This window comes from Elephas maximus, chromosome X, assembly GCF_024166365.1.
Source record: "Elephas maximus indicus isolate mEleMax1 chromosome X, mEleMax1 primary haplotype, whole genome shotgun sequence".
Lineage (NCBI taxonomy): Eukaryota > Metazoa > Chordata > Mammalia > Proboscidea > Elephantidae > Elephas > Elephas maximus.
Window position 1 is genome coordinate 144,748,194 of NC_064846.1, and position 17,600 is coordinate 144,765,793.

The window sequence follows — 17,600 nt, forward strand, 5'->3', positions numbered from 1 at the left end:
GATATACAATTAAGATGGTGGTGCTCTGAGACTTTGAATTTCAGAATTGCACAACTACTATGTGCTAGGAACTGAAAATAGAGCATGATCATGATAGACAGGGTCTCTGTCCTCATGGTGTTTGCAAATATTGAGAAACACAGGAAATTGTAATATACCCTGTGACGGACAAATTATGAAGAGCAATGGGACTATATAGGGGCCCTGGTGGTGCAGTGGTTAAGTTTTCAGCTGTAAACCAAAAGTTCAGCAGTTCAAATCCATCAACCACCCCCTTGGAAATCCTATGGGGCAGTTCTACCCTGTCCTATAGGGTTGCTATGAGTTAGAATTGACCCAACGGCGGCAACAGGTTTGTTTTTATTTTCTTTTTTATGGGGCTATATAACTTGGTTGAAAGGGGGGTTAATTAATTGAGGAAGGCTTCATAAAGGAAACAATATCTAACCTGAGATTGGAAGGGTAACCAGAAGCTACCAATATCAAAATGTGGGGAAGGATATCCCAGGTAAAGGGAACAGAGTATGCTAAGTACTGATGTGGATATAGTACTGGAGTTCAAGGAAGAATAAGTAGTTCAGGGGATTGTAGGATGCAAAGAGAGATGAGGGGAAAAAAGTAAAGCTTTTTGACCCATGTTAAAGAGGTTAGATTTTATCCCGTTGGCCATAGGGAGTTATTGAAGATGTAAGCTCGTGACTGGTCATATAGTAGAAAGATCTTTCATTCTGAAATGTTGAGAATGAATAAGAAGGAGATAAGGTGGGAGGCAAAAACTAATTAGGAAACAGCCTCAGTAATCCAGGCAGAGAGGATGGGAAAAGAAGGCTAGTAGTGGCAATGGGGATGGAGAGAAGTAAACAGATTTGAGCGATGTCTCAGGTAAGAACATGAGGGAGATAGAAGAATCAAGGATGACTCTAGGATCTCTAGTTTGAGAAACTGAAGGCCGGTGGAACCATCACTGAGGTTGGTGGAGAGACAGTCTTGGGCAAGAAGACAATAGTGTTTTGATTGTCTGGGCAGGGCAATATCTAGCTGTGATTGAAAGCAGAAAAACTGTATGAGGTCATATACTCTTCGTTGCATCTTCCACCAGCTGTAACAGCTTTTTGATAGGCTTTACTGATAGATACATCACTCTCCCTCTGAGAGATGCAGGCCCAAAGCATTCTCAGTGTTTTCAGAAGTCTATTCCAGCACCTGTGTAGACAGAACTCAGAATAAATAAATAAATAATCTGGAGAAAGTTCTGGGGTTTAGTCAACTGGAACTAATAAACTTGGAGAATGGAGTTCAATCTGGATCCCCAAAAAAGATTATTCTACAATTTCTTTTTATCTGAGGACTGAATTTGATAGGAAATGTTGTTGTCAGCTGCTGTTGAGTTTGCTTGAGTTCATGATGACCCCATGCACAACAGAATAAAATATTGCCCCATCCTGCACCATCTTCATGATTGTTGGTATGCTTGAGTCTATTGTTGCAGCCACTGTGTATTTTGAGTGTCTTTCAACCTAGGGAACCCATTTTCCAGCACTACATCAGACAATATTATGTTATGATCCGTAAGGTTTTCATTGGCTAATTTTCAAAGCAGACCACCAAGCCTTTCTTCTTAGTCTTTCTTAGTCAGGAAGCACCACTGAAACCTGTCCACCATGGGTGACTGTGGTGGTATTTAAAATACCTGTGGCCTAGTTTCCAGCATCATATTAACTCACAAGCCACCAGAGTATGACAATCTGACAGATAGGTGGTAGTGACAGAAAACAAGGAACATGAATGATGAAAGCCTTGGAATCCTAGGCAGAACCCCTAAAGATTAGGTTTTCTTACCTTGTTTCCTACTACTCTTCCCTTCTGTCATTAAATTCCAAACACTTTGTTCACTTCTTTGCCATTTGATGTTGTTGTTTTGTGTTTTGTGTGTGTGTGTTTTGTTTTTTTAACATTCTGCCCATGATCCTACCTCAGGACCTTGGCACTTGCTGTATTTTCTACTTAGAGTGCTCTTCCCACTAATATTTGTATGACTTGATCCCTCACCTCCCTCATTTCTGCATTACCTAAAATTAATTCAAGCTGCTATAACACACGCCAAAATCTCAGTGGCTTAACACTTCTCACTCAAGTAAAATTCAAAACGGTTATTTCTGGTCAACAAGAAACTTCCCTCCAAGTGGCCAGTCAGGGACCCAGACTACTTTCATCTTGTGACTCCAGCATCTTTAACATGTGACTTTCAAAATCATTGTGGTTTTGTACATTAGAAAAAGAAAAAGCAAGGAGTATCACCTGTATGTAGGGAGGGTGAAGGGGTTATGAGCCAAGCCTGGAAGTGGCGAGCATCACTTTCAATCACATTCCATTGGTGAGAATGCAGTCAGATAACCACACCCAAATGAGGTTGCCGTGAGTCGGAATCAACTCCACAGCATCTAACAACAACTGCAAGGGAGACTGAGAAATGGCAGCTAAACTGCATGCTTAAAAAAAAAAAAAAAGACTCCAGTTATTCAGTGAGCAGCTAGCTAGTCCCTACCATGAAGGCTTTCTTTACTCAAATGCCCCCTTCTCAATGAGGCTTCTGTGATCACTCTCTATAAAATTGCAACCACTCTCCTATTATATGCAATATTCCCTACATTTATCTCTATTCCTTGCTTCATGTTTTTCTCTGTAGCACTTATCACTATATCACTATCTATGTATTTTATTTCTTTACCTTGTCTATTGTCTGACTGCTCCTGATAGAATGTGAGCTCCACGAGGCCAAGGCTTGTTACCTGTATTCACTGCCACGTCACTGGAAATTGGAACAGTTACTGCACTTAATAAACATTCAGGAAATGTTTGTTGCATTGCAATCATACATATACTTCATCTAGAAGTCTCGTCTGGTGGCACATTTACCCACAGATTGACATACTCTATTGTGTTTCCCAACAAAATTCGTCAGAGAATTTTTCCAGAAGAAAGTGATAGAGCTATCAGATGGCTCAACAAAAAGCTCAATTTCAAATAGCCCCCCTGTGTACTTGTACATAAAAATCTGAGCTAAAAAAGCAAGGTTAGTATCCAAATTCTCCCTTTTTTGTACTTTTTATTTTCTTTACCATTTATTGAATGCTAACTATTAATTAATGAAGTACTTGTATAAAATTTGAGTTTCTGAGAGCAAATTTAATCCTCACAACCACAGTATGAAGTATTTATTGTCCCAATTTTAAGACAAAGAAACGGAGGCCTATACAGAAAAAGAGTCCCAAGTTGCCCAAGTTCACAAGAGTTCAAGTTTCCTAAATTCATTACTTAGCTAATAAATGGCAGGGCTTATATTTGGACTTCTTTTCGTCTCAGTAATTCTCTCTGCTAAGCTTCATTCTTTTCCTTTCATTCTTCACATCTCACCTCACATAGCTAATCATTTCCTTAATGTTGAGGCATAAATGACTGAGAAGTTTTGACGTGTTATCCTGCTCAGGAGTATTTCACTTTACCAGGGCACAAACTTTAGGCAAAATGAATGAATGTCTAATTGTTTGACATCAAGTGCTGGTCAGCTATGGGAGGCATGTTGGTTTAAAAAGCCTCAGTTCTCATTCTGATGATATCCTATGGAGGGTATTATCTGGCGAAGTTACTATGTGTACCTAAATATGAGTGTTTTTTTTTTTTTCTCAAGAGAACATCATCTTATTTCCAAATCTTTCTAGAGTTTGTCAAATTATAAGACACTCAGAAACCCTGGTGGCATAGTGGTTAGAAGCTATGGCTGCAAACCAAAAAGTCAGAAGTTCAAATCCACCAGGTGCTGGTTGGAAACTCTATGGGGCAGTTCTACTCTGCCCTACAGGGTCGCTATGAGTCGGAATCAACTGGACGGCAATGGGTTTGGTTTTTTTTTTTTTTTTTTTGGTTTCCATTTATTTTACTTTGCTCAAAACAATAGTACTAAGAAAGACACATTGGCTAGAATTTCAATTGATGCTTATTTTTGTTGCTTATAGAGACCACTTGATGGGGGAGCAAAAGGCAAACCAAAACAAACAAACAAAAAAAAAACTGGAAGAAAACAAGTTTAGCAACATATAGTGGTTAACTTTGGTGACATAATGTCACAGTCTTAAGTGTTGAATGCTATTGTAAGCAAGCTCAGGAAAGACCCATTTTAAAAGCAATTCAGCAAGTAGTTGCATAGTATAGCTTATGGACATATGGCACAGTAAAACAATTGTCTTTACATAATATAAAACTGTTTTATGTAATGTAAATGTCTGCTTGTGGCATGGAATGAAATTTCCAATGAAATATTACACATGGATTCATCAGTACTGTACCTGGGCACAAGGTACGGTATCCATGAGTACAAGTGAAGATGATACTACTGTGTTAGGTGACTCAAAAAATGAATCCATCAGGATGACAACTCTAATGTTGAAGATGCAGGTGAAAAATTTGAACAAAATTGTTGTATACATGCGTGAGAAAATGTGATATTTTAAATTAATATAATTGTATTATATAAAATTTTTAATTAATATGTGCAATCAAATTAATAATTAAGTACTATAGAGAGATAGGAAACCCTGGTGGCATAGTGGTTAAGTGCTACGGCTGCTAACCAAAGGGTCGGCAGTTCGAATCCACCAGGCGCTGCTTGGAAACTCTATGGGGCAGTTCTACTCTGTCCTATAGGGTCACTATGAGTCAGAATCTACTCGACAGCACTGGGTTTGGTTTTTGGTTTATACATAGATAAATGATGATTCTATCTACATTCCTAAAAGTTTATAGGTTAAGCCCAAGCCAAGCCAAACCCGTTGCATCAAGTCAATTCCAACTCGTAGAGGCTCTATAGGACAGAGTAGAACTGCGCCATAGCGGTTCCAAGGCGAGCCTGGTGGATTTCAACTGCCGACCTATTGGTTAGCAGTCCAGTTCTTAACCACTACTCCACCTGGGCTCCGTATTTGGATTTTTGGGGGGAGTATGGAGTACAATAATTTTTTTTTTATGGAGTAAGGTGTATATAAGCTTATATGTGACAGACTGACTTGATTTGTAAACTTTCACTTAAAGCACAATAAAAATTATTTTAAAAAAAAAAGAAACCGTTGCCATCAGGTTCGACTCATAGTGAAGGTATAGGCCAGAGTAAGCTGCCCCATAGATTTTCCAAGGAGCGCCTGATAGATTTGAACTGCCGACCTTTATGCTTAGCAGCCGTAGCACTTAACCACTATGCCACCAGGGTTCCCCATGTATATGGTATTTAAAACTCCTTAGATTCAATATCCTCATTGAGGACATTAAGAAGGCAACACAGAGGATGAATCTAGTATTAAAAGAAATACGAATATGAAAGTATCTAGCACTTCACCTGGAATATTTGGTAGATCCCCCCGTAAAATCTTCCTATGTGACTTGGCAGCCTTTTTCTGATACCATAAGAGCCATCCCATTGCCGTCGAGTCAATTCCGACTCACAGTGACCCTATAGGACAGGGTAGAACTGCCCGTACAGTTTCCAGGGAGCGCCTGGCGGATTTGAACCGCCGGCCTTTGGGTTAGCAGCCGTAGCACTTAACCACTATGCCACCAGGGTTTCCCTAAGACAGTCCTCCAGAAAATGTTCATTAAGAGTTAGTGGTAAATTCCTTGAATTTAACGACACATCGGTAACTCTTCCTTTCTGGTTGTGCACATTTCCCGCTATCATGATATGTGCTTCCTCCAACTGCGTTAAGAGCATTTATAATATAAACGGTAACGGAGCCAGCATTTCAAACAGAAGCCATTCTTCTCAAAAAATAGCTAAATGTATTGAAAAGCTTCTAAAAGTAAAATATTTAGCACTTAATTGCAGATGGGTAATGTTAAATACCCCATTCGTTATTATTACTACCACATGCCTGAATAAATCCTACCATAAGCATTAAACAAGAAGGTAAACAAAGAAATAACACTTCATGTGATGAATGCCAGCAACAAGCATGTTTAAACTGTTCTGTCAAGAGACAAGCCTGGAAATGCTAACTGCGTTCCTGTGCTTTTCTGCAATCAGCTGAATACATAAATTCAAATTGCTGCTTTTAAAACTTCAAATCGGGGCTTTTGAAATTTCAGAAAACACATGCACATGGAAAAGCAGGTTATAACAAGGTCCCGGTAGGATTTTGGCACCATCTTTTTTTTATATTTTTCAAAGTATAAAAAACAAATTTCGACAAGAAATGACTACCAAATGTTTTCATATTTTAAAAAAGAAGATGCTGTACTTTTTAAAAAATTAAATCATCAGAAAAAGTTTTCCACAAACACAGTGTAACAAGAAATATTATAGCAAAGCGTTGACTTTTTAAGTGATGATATAGTATATCTGGGAGTTCTTGAGCGTTTTTTAAATTAGTATTCGGTTAATATCCATAAGATCATATGCAAGTCAGTCGCTGCCTTTCAAACTGATGCTGAAGGTTAATTATAAAATGCGCTTAATTGTTTATAGTGCACAGATGAGTCCCAGATACTCTCACTGTTCAAATAAACTGTAAACATAGAAAATTTAACAGATTTATAGTAGAAGACAGTAATTCTCCACAAACTCATTTATTAATTTAATGAAATCCAAATCCCCAATGAGATTTAGTTTGTATCCTGACCAAATGATTCTCCGATTATATAAGTACATAATAACTTAGAAGAGCTCAGGTGGAGGAGAGAGGGCTTAACCTACCAGAAATTAAAACCTATATTAAAGTTGCAATGATTGAAGTAGTGCATTTCCATCACAAAAATGTGCAGTAGATAAGCAAACAGAGCCCTGATACTTGGAGAAACCTGAAATCCAACAAAGAAAGTACCACACATTAATAGCAAAATTTTATTGGAGGAAAATATCAATTTACCAAAAACCCTTCAACGTCAGAAATGTAAGTCTTAAGTAAATTTAAAATTGATTCAACATTTATTTTTTTTAATGATAAAATAAGAACCCAGAATAAAGTAAAGGTGAATATCTAAACAATAGTAAGGTAGACACAATTTTAAGAATATCAATGAAAGCAGTAACCTAAACGAAACTGATAACTTTTTATCTTGAAAAAACAAACAACAGTAAAAATTATTCCCAACAAATGTATTTTTAAATAATGAGAAAGAACCTTATAAATAAATAAGAAAACATTAAAGAAAAATAGGCAACAGATACAGCAGACAATTGATAGTAGAAACTTACATGACAAACACACACACACAACAACACATTTTCGACTTTCCTGTTAACACAAAAAATAGTGTAGAACATCTACGGCAAACGATTTTTCTTCTATCAAATATATAATTCGTAATGCTCAGTAGTGATAAAAGTGTAGTGAGACAAGTATTTTATAATTGTTGGGAATTTATGTGTTCTTATTACTACCATCGCAAAGATACTTAGCCATGTGTTTCTAAATCCTTAACATTCTTATTGTTAACTTCCCTTCGCTCTTCTAAGGACATTATCAGATATATGAACTAAAATACATAAACAAATGTGTTTGTGATAGGGTTATTTATGACGCTGAACTATTGGGAACAAACTAAATGCTTAATAACAGATGAATGGTGAAATACGGTGTACCCAATACATAAGGATACATTTATGGATAGGTGAATAACATGTATTTTTTATAATTAAAAACTTCCGCTAATTACAACATGGAGTCCTTAAGTGGCGTTCATGGTTAAGCGTTAACCTCCAGGCCTCAGAAGACAAACCTGGCTATCTGTTTCTGAAAGGTCACAGACTTGAAAACCCTATAGAGTACAGTCCTACTCTGCACACATGGGGTTTCTATGAGTCAGAATGGACTCAATGGCAACTAATGACAACAACAAATGCAGCAGACATTAAGTATTTCAAATCAAGTTTCTTCTTTCCTCAAAATGAATTGTGAGTCATAATTTGGAAATCATTTTAGCATGTAATAATTTAGTGTTTTTATTTTAACTCCCTTTATTTGAACTTTTGCCCTTCAATTTTCCAAAGTGCTCCTTCATGTTATATACTTACTCTAGTGCGGTAGCCCTCTATCAGAGGCAATTTGTTTTCCAGGGGAAGAATATTTGGCAATGCTCAGAAACATTTTTGGTTGTCATAACTGGGTGGGCAGGGGGTTGCTGTTGGCATCTGGTGGATAGAGGCCAGGGATGCTACTAAACATCCTAAAATACACATGACAGCCCCCCCAAAACAAAAAATCACCAGCCCCAAATGTCAATAGCGCTGAGACTGAAAAATCCTGCTCTAGTGTAATGACATACTGATGGTGGATTTTAAAAAGCAGAATTTTTTGACCAATTTTAATCTCTTATCTTTTAGAGATTTTTGAGATATTGATATTTGCCTTGTTCAAAGTGAATGGATTTGTCTTAAAAGAAATGATGTATTGTTAACAGCCTTTAAATTGCTTATTTTCTTGAACATGTTGGCCATGTGAAAAAAGAAAGAAAAACTACCAGTTTGCTTTAAAAAAAAGAGAAAGTTTGAGAAACATGTAGTTTGTAACAATTTTATTCTTTTTCCTCCAGGCTAGAAGAACAAAAGAATATTTTGTCAGAATTTCAAAGAGATTTAAATGAATTTGTTTTATGGTTGGAAGAAGCAGATAACATTACCAGGATTCCACTTGAGCCTGGAAACGAGCAGCAGCTAAAAGAAAAGCTTGGTCAAGTCAAGGTAATTTTATTTTCTAAAATCCCCCAGGGCTTACCTGTATAAAGAGGGTATGAATCTATTTTTTAAATGTATTTATTCATTGATTTCCTGCTCATTAGTTTATTTATAATTCTTCCCCAAAGTGTTTTTCTCACAATTTTTTTTGTCTTAACCCAGTGGCTCCCAGCCTGTGTACTTTGTTTAAAAATGCACCTTTTTCCTATGGGTATACATTTTATTATACACGTGTGTGAGCTTGTGTGTGTGTGTAATGCATGGCAGTTATTTTTGAAGCTAAATTCAAAATCATTTTAGACTTACTGGAGAATTCCACAGCTCCAATTATTTTCAAATATTAAAGAACAAAATGAAGAATCATAAAATCAAAATCTAAATGGAAGTCCCTTTTTAATATGCCTCTTTAAGCCACATACCTGGAGATTTGAAGAGAGCCTTTATAAAAAAGAATCCCATTTGCTAGGGAAGATCTTAATTGCAAAATCAATGGCACTACTTCAGCTTCTAATTAAAGGCATTCAATTTGCCTGAAGCAATGTTTTGTTTTGGTTTATGTTGTCTGGAAGTGGGAGGCGTGGTGTTGGTTCACACACCATACTGGTTGAATAGACATCCAGCTTATTCAAGTGGCTTTTCATGCCTTCCTACTGTGATGTCTGCTTATTACTAATTACCTCACCTGGCTGACTGGTATGCTCTGGTTGTACAGATGGATTAATTTTCATGGTTTTAGTTTTAGGAAAGCAACCCTTTGGATACGTTTTATTTTAAATTTTGAAGGGAAGGTGAAAGGGGAAAAGAAATGAACATTTAATCATCCCCTAATTTTTTTTTTATTATGTGCCAAGGATTAGATGCATTTCCTTCCATCTGCTATTTTATTTAACCTTCATATCAAACTTTCAAAATGATTGCTATTATTCTCATTTTACAAGGTTGAACAATCAAATGGAAATGGAATTGCTCCTTTATCCATGATTCGGTTGGTTTTCACATGTAAATTAGAGTCCAGTGGCAGCCATTTATCTCTGTGAAACAAGAAATTTGTAACAAAACAGGGAAAAGGTATAAAAATATTTCTAAATTCAGAAAACAAATATTCAGCATTTACTGTATGCTACCACCACTTGTCTGTCAGTTTGTCCAGCTGTGGTGGCTTGCATGTTGCTGTGATGCTGGAACCTGCGTCACTGGTATTCCAAATACCAGCAGAGTCAACCATGGTGGACAGATTTCAGCGGAGCTTCCAGACTAAGACAGACTAGGAAGAAGAACTTGGCTATCCACTTGTAAAAAATATTGGCTACTGAAAAACTTAAGAGTAGTAGCTTAAAATTGTCCAATATACTGCGAAAGATGAGCCCCGCCCCACCCCCGATGTTGGAAGGCACTCAAAATATGACTGGGGAAGAGCTGCCTCCTCAAGGTAGAGTCTACCTCAATGACGTGGATGGAGTAAAGCTTTTGGGACCTTCATTTGCTGATGTGGCATGACTCTAAAGGAGAAGAAACAGTTGAAAACATCCACTAATAACCATAATGTGGAATGTAAGAAGTATGAATCTAGGAAAATTGAAAGTCATCGAAAATGAAATAGAACACTTGAAGATAGATATCCTAGGCATTAATGAGCTGAAATGGACTGGTATTGGCCATTTAGATTCAGACAATCATATGGTTACTATGCTGGGAATGACAAACTGAAGAGGAACAATGTCACATTCATCGTCAAAAAGAACATTTCAAGATCTATCCTGAAGTACAACACTGCCAGTGATAGGATAAGGAAGACCAGTTAATACGACTATTATTCAAATTTATACGCCAACCACTAATGCCACAGATGAAGAAATTGATGTTTTTATCAACTTCTGCAGTCTGAAATTGACATGCAATCAAGATGCGTTGATAATTACCAATGATTGGGAGAATCTGCTGCAAAAGACCTCTTTCAAGTGTTAAAAAGCAAAGATTTCACTTTGAGGACTAAGGTGACTGATCCAAGTCACAATATTTTCAATCGCCTCATATGCATGTGAAAGCTGGACAATGTATAAGGAAAACTGAAGAAAAATTGACGCATTTGAATTGTGGCGTTGGCAAAGAATATTGAATATACCATGGACTGCCAGAAGAATGAACAAATGTGTCTTGGAAGAAGTACAGTCAGAATGATTCTTAGAAGCATGGATGATGAGCCTTCTTGTCACTACTTTGGACAGGAGGGACCAGTCCCTGGAAAAGGACATCGTGCTTGGTAAAGTAGAAAAAAAAAAATTTTTTTTTGAGGGTCATCAAAAAAGAAGAAGATCCTCAACTAGGTGGACTGACACAGTGTGTGCAACAATGGACTGAACATAGCAACGATTGTTAGGATGGCGCAGGACCAGGCAGTGTTTTGTCCTGTTGTACATAGGGTCTCTATGAGTTGGAACCGGGCTGAGGGAACCTGATAACAACTATATGCTAAGCATTGCAGTAGGTATTTGAGATTCAAAAATAAAAAGTTTGGAAACAGTACTTTATTTGTAGTTAGTTATGTCATGGGAAAACAAACTCAGTCCACCCTTGGAAATTCATCTTTCCTTAACGTATTGAGTGTCATATTTAGCAATATAACTGATAACTCATTTAAAGGATATCTTTGGTGGCATTCACTTATTAATAAGTACACATTGATTTTCTTTTCTCTTCGGACAAACTAGATCAGTTCTGTCCAATAAAACTGTCTGTGATGATGGAAATGTTCTGCATTGCCCAATTTGGTAGGGTAGACATATATATGTGACTTTTGAGTACTTGAAAGGTGACTAGTGTGATTGAGAAACCGATATTTTTACTTACTGAGGTAAAATTTAATTAATTTAAAGTTTTTTTTTATCCCATGTGGCTAGTGGATAGCGTATTGAACAGCAGCTCTAGATGATATCAATGAATAAAATGCAGTTATTAACATCATCGTGTTTTTGTAGGACTTGGGGAAGGGCATTTAAAGTGTGATGCTGAATGAATAAGAGAAATTTGAGGATGGGGAGGAGTGAAAAACAGGCATTCTGCAATGAAACTGCCCAAGTTTGAATTGCAGCTCTATTGCTTACTATCTTTGTGTCCTTGAACTTGGTATTTAAACTCTCTGTCTCAGTTCCCTTCTATATAAGATAAAGATAATAGGATCTACCTTATAGAGTTATTTATGATAATATGCAGATAAACTAAAATAATTCATGCCTACAGATTAGCACAGTGCCTGGCACTTGGTACACACTCAACAGATGTCTCTTAAGACCATGGTGTAAATTCTTACTCATTGGCGTGTTACGGTAAGGTGTCTAAGCACCTGCGAGGGTGATGCATTTATTCCTGTTGTTCCATTTGTGATAGTGGTGTGTTTTCAGACTCTAACTCCATTTAGGTCATTGTTTTAGAGCTTATTATACCACCCAACATTTTTCTCTTTTAAAAAAATCTCTTAGGAACAAGATAATTTAGTCCTTTCTAGGATAGGTTTATCTATTTGGGAGTCGGTGTTTCAGTTCACGAGCTCTGCACTCTGTAGAAAATTGTTGGTATTTGAGGTATGTGCAGACCTTCGGTCAAGCTGCTTCATTTTTATAGACTAATCAATAGAGGCGAAGACAAGGTAGTTGGAATTGTGTTGTAATTCATCTTAAACATTGTTGCATTTGTCTGTTTCAGTTACTGGCGGAAGAGTTGCCCCTGCGCCAGGGAATTCTAAAACAATTAAAGGAAACCGGAGGAACAGTGCTTGTAAGTGCTCCCATAAGCCCAGAAGAGCAAGACAAACTTGAAAATAAGCTCAAGCAGACAAATCTCCAGTGGATAAAGGTTAGACATTAACCATCTCCTCTTGTCACATGTGTTAAATGTTGCATGTGTTCCTATTTGCTTTGTTCCTTGCGTGCTTTATGGGAGTGGCGTGTGTGTGTGTGTGAGTGATTTGTTGGGATGGAAAGAATGGTGATGATTGTAGAAGATGGCACACTAATGACCAAATGCCAAAATGTACACCACTATTCTTTGCATGAATTAGTTCAAATAATTAGACTATAACTGTGATGAAGTGATTAATTCAATGTTCAGGTATACCTTGACAGTATTTAGCAAGATGGAGGTAACCAATTTCACCAAGTCTCATAAAATCAAAATTACTTATTCTTATCTAAAATGGCACTGGGTTTGTTTTATCTAAAATGTGTTTAATCGATAATTAATGCCCAATAACCCCACACCCAAAAGTGCTTGCTCGTATGCTAGACTCATTCATTCATTCTTTCATTTACTTCCTTAACTTGTGAGTCTTCAACTTTCTATCTTGTAAATTTTTTAAATCTATTATTGAAAATGTTTAGCAAAATAATATATACTTATTTTTTAAACTAAGTGATGTTTATGAATATATAATAAATGTAAACCAATTGATTCATCCCCATTTTAAAAAAAAAACCCTTTCCTCACTGTAGTGCAGTGGCACTTTTGTACTCAAACGAGCAGTTATGTATGAACATACTTCTGCAGTCTCTATTTTCTTCTATTCAATTACGTCTATCTTTGTACCAATACCACAGTGGCTTACTTTTAATCATTTCTTTTTAATTGGGATCTAAAGCATAAACTCTCCAACTTTGTTCTTCTTATTGAAGATTACCTTAGCTGTTTTTGTATTTTTAGATCACCAAATAAATTCTACAACCGATTTGTCAATTTCTACACAAAGTCTGACAGGATGTTAATTGGAATTGTGTTGAATCTGTAGATCAGTTGACATCTTTACAATATTGAGTCATCCAGTCTTTGAACATGGTGTATCCTCCCTCCATTTATTTAGGTATTTTTAAATGCCTTTTTAGCAGTATTTGAAGTTTTCAGTTCAGAGGTACTACACATGTTTTATTAGCTATAATGCCAGGTATTTGATGATTTTTGGTTCTACTTTAAGTTTTAAATTTTATTTTCACTTTGTTGCTGGTGTATAAAATGTAACTATTTTTATATATTGAACATGCATCCAGTGACCTTTCTAAATTTACTTACTAATAGTTTGTAGAATATTTGGGATTTTTTAAAGAATATTTTATTGTGTTTTTGGTGAAGGTTTACACAGCTTTTTAGGTTCACCTTCAACAATTTCTACACAAATTGTTCATTGACATTGTTTACATTCTTTACACAGTGTGAACTTCTCATTATTTTTGTTCTGGTTGTTCCATTCCAATCTTTGGAGTTTTTTATGTATACAATTATGTCATTATCAAATAAGGAAGTTTCTCTCTTTTCAATTATTATTTTAAAATGTCTTTTTCTTGTTTTATTGCACAGGTTCTAAAACACTGTCAAATAGAAGTGATATTGAGAAACTTTGTCTCATTCCCTATTTGAGGTGGACAGTTTTCTATAATTTATCATTGAATATGGTGGGTTTTGTAGAATTTACAGATGAAGGGATCTCCCTTTATTTGCAGTTTGCTAAGATTTTATCATGGATAAGTATTGCACTTTGTCAAATACTTTCTCTGCATTTATTGAAACACCTATGTTATTTTTCTCCTCTTGTGTGAACATGGTGAGTTACAGTTATTGGTTTTTGAATGTGAAGCCACTCTTGAATTCCTGAGATAAACTCTATTGGTTATGTGTTATATTGGTTATGTGTTATATTGGTTATGTGTTATACTCTTTATGGATTGCTGGATCCAATTTTCTAATGCTTTGTTTAGGATTTTTGTGTCTTAGTTTGTGGTAAATATTTACCTGTATTTTATTTTCTTCTAATATCTTTGTCAAGTGTTGGAATCAATGTTAGGCTGGCCTCTTAAAACAGGTTGGGCAGTATTCCCTCTTTTTTTTTTTTCTGGAAGAAATTGTTGAAGATTGGTATTATTTCTTCCCAAAGTGCTTTAGAGAATTCAATTATAAAACCAACTGGGCATGGCATTTTTATTGTGGGAAAGTTTTTAATGATGTTGTAATTTATTTAATAGATATAAACAAACAAAATCAAACCTGTTGTTGTCAAGTCGATTCTGATTCATAGCAACCCTACAGGACAGAGTAGAAGTGCCCCATAGGGTTTCCAAGGAGCAGCTGGTGGATTTGAACTGCCGACCTTTTGGGTAGCAGCCAAATTCTTAACCACTGCGCCATAAAAGCCCAACCCATAGGAGTGTTTATTTATTTATTTGTATGTCAGCTTTTTTAAGTCATGTATTTCAAATAATTTGTCCATTGCCTTGTTATTTTCTCTTATTGGGTTGTAGACTTTCTTCATATGGTTACTGGTGGTTTATATATTTATATATAGGAATGACAAAATAGGCTGACTGAGAGCCCTAAGACTTGGGCGGATCTTGTTGACTGGAATGTTTTACTGACGTGTTAAAGCAGAGAGCAGTTCTCCTACTGAAGGATAACTTCAAATGTGATAATGAAGAGAATTTTATTCTTAGGGGCTAATGCCAGAATTCCAGCTTCCCTGGTTCTCTCCAGGTGCCAAGTTCAATTTCTTTAGAAAAGCCCCACACAACCTTTGTTTGTTTGCTTTGATTTATGTTACTATGGCCTAGGCAAGACCATCTTCCACAGTATATAAATGGTCATATCTGTATTTCTAGAAATCTGGTTAATTTTGTATTAACCCCCAATCATGTTACTTCTAACTATCCATTTAAGTAAACCTTTTAGATTTGTTCTTTTTCATTTGAACCAGATAAACTTTTGGTCTTTTTCCAGATATGTTTGCCATGTAATGCCAGACATTATTAGTCATTACTATAAATGTGGAGATTAAAAAGGAGAAAATTAAATAAAACTAAAGCTAGCTTTTCCATTCCTTGCTTAAAAATGGCAATTTGTCCTAATCAATAAATTTCTTATCATAAGATGATTCATAGATTGTTCTAGTAGTGACCATTCAGTCCTGCCCTGAGTATAAATTTTTTTTTAACTAAAGAAGAGCATATTTTCTTAGAGGTTGTTAACATATTGACTGGTATTTATTGGGCCAGAAAACTGTACTGTAAAATGTGTAGTAGGAATGATAGTAATGATAGCAAGAAAGCAGTTGTCGAATTAAAAATTGCAGGAACCGTTGGGGCTTTGACTTGCTCCTGATGCTCTCCCATAAAATATACTTGGAACGTAATCCATGCAGTTCTTAATTTGATAAATCTGTGAGCTAAAATTCTATGAAACAAGAAAATGGTGTTTGTTTACTATGATGCTAGATAACCCGATTTGTCTTAGATATCCATGAATTTTGGGAGTTTTCTTTACGTAGTTAATGACTACATTAAAGCATTTTTTCATTCATCAATTCATTCACTCAACTGCCTAATAAGTTGTTAAAGAGCTTGAGGCTGAGAGTTATGGGGGAAGGAGTAGTAATTGCAGATGTATAGCATAAGAATCTTTGACTTTGCCTCCTGCAATGTCACACTGACATGGTGATTATTATTAAATCATGGGTCATGAGTACATTTCTGTTTTCCCTTACAGTCATATATATATATATATATATATATATATATATATATATATATAAAATGGTCACCTTAGTTATGAGAACAAACATCAGGTTCTTAAAGAAAGGCCTGACACATGATAAGTACTCAATGACTGTTATTATAATTACTACCACTGTTCTTATCATCAGCAGCATGCTCATCATGGCATTATCATCTACCCTTTTGACACCTCAATGAAGTTCAGAAGTTGGTCCTGTCCGAGAAACTCAATCATCATTATTCCCAAATTACCCACTCTTTAATGGAAATAAGTTGGTAATAATATATGATTTTTAACTTTTCGAAGTATTGGAATTTCAGGCAATGCTAAGAATATGAATCAGACCAAGCCAAAAACCAAACCCGTTGCTGCTGAGTCGATTCCGACTTATAGAGACCCTATAGGACAGAGTAGAACTGCCCCATAGGGTTTCCAAGGAGCGCCTGGTGGATTCAAACTGCTGACCTTTTGGTTAGCAGCCGTAGCGCTTAACCACTATGCTACGAGGGTTTCCATGAGTCAAACAGTTTAAACTAGAAACAAAGAAAATGTAAACAGGAGTGATTTAGAGGCAATTCACTATGGTGATTAATAGTGAGGCTTCTGGATTATGGATTCTGCCCATTACTAGCTATGTGATCTCATACCTACCCTGTCCATACCTCAAGTATGACATCCACAAAATTCAGACTATAGTTGAACACGTCTCCCCACAAGTTGCAGTGAAGATTCCACGAGGTCGTACATAGGAAATGCATAATGCAAAAGCTAGCACAATGTAATTGCTCGAAAATGTTAGCTTTACAAAAATGTAGAGATAATACTAATATATAAAAATGTGAAGACCAAGCACAGAATTCTTGTTGAGACACCTTAATCAAACAATTATAAATATGGCTTGTGGAGAGAAAGGAGAAATATGTGTCACCATTATGAATACAGGAGCTGAAAGAGAGAAGGAGAGCTAGAATCACCAAGACCAGAAAATGACCTGAAGGGAAGGCAATGCTCCCGTATTCCACTGATCTCATTGTGCTCATTCTCTATGACCAATTATTCATTTCAGATAAAATGTGTAGGAAAATGATGGATTTTCACCTGACATTGCTTAGAAATCCAAGTAGTCCAGCACTGTTTTCAAACACCACCATTTTCACTTTTTAAGTGTGAGCGTAACTTAAGATGACCTTCCTAATGCTGTGCATCTTTTTTTATACAATTTTTATTGTGCTTTAAGTGAAAGTTTACAAATCAAGTCAGCCTCTCACCCAAAAACCCATATACACCTTGCTACACACTCCCAATTACTCTCCCCCTAATGAGACAGCCCGCACTCTCCCTCCACTCTCTCTTTTCC

At 36.2% G+C, this 17,600-nt stretch overlaps 1 protein-coding gene across 12 annotated transcripts in view; it reads left to right on the plus strand.

Annotated features, from left to right (window-relative positions):
- Positions 1 to 17,600, plus strand: part of DMD (dystrophin) — a 2,447,064-nt gene that overhangs the window by 1,508,809 nt on the left and 920,655 nt on the right. For all 12 annotated transcript variants that reach the window (XM_049872854.1, XM_049872851.1, XM_049872858.1 and 9 more), the window contains 2 exons: positions 8,578 to 8,725; positions 12,419 to 12,568. In XM_049872854.1, coding sequence (XP_049728811.1) covers positions 8,578 to 8,725; positions 12,419 to 12,568 — 298 coding nt within the window. The remainder of the gene's footprint in view (positions 1 to 8,577; positions 8,726 to 12,418; positions 12,569 to 17,600) is intronic.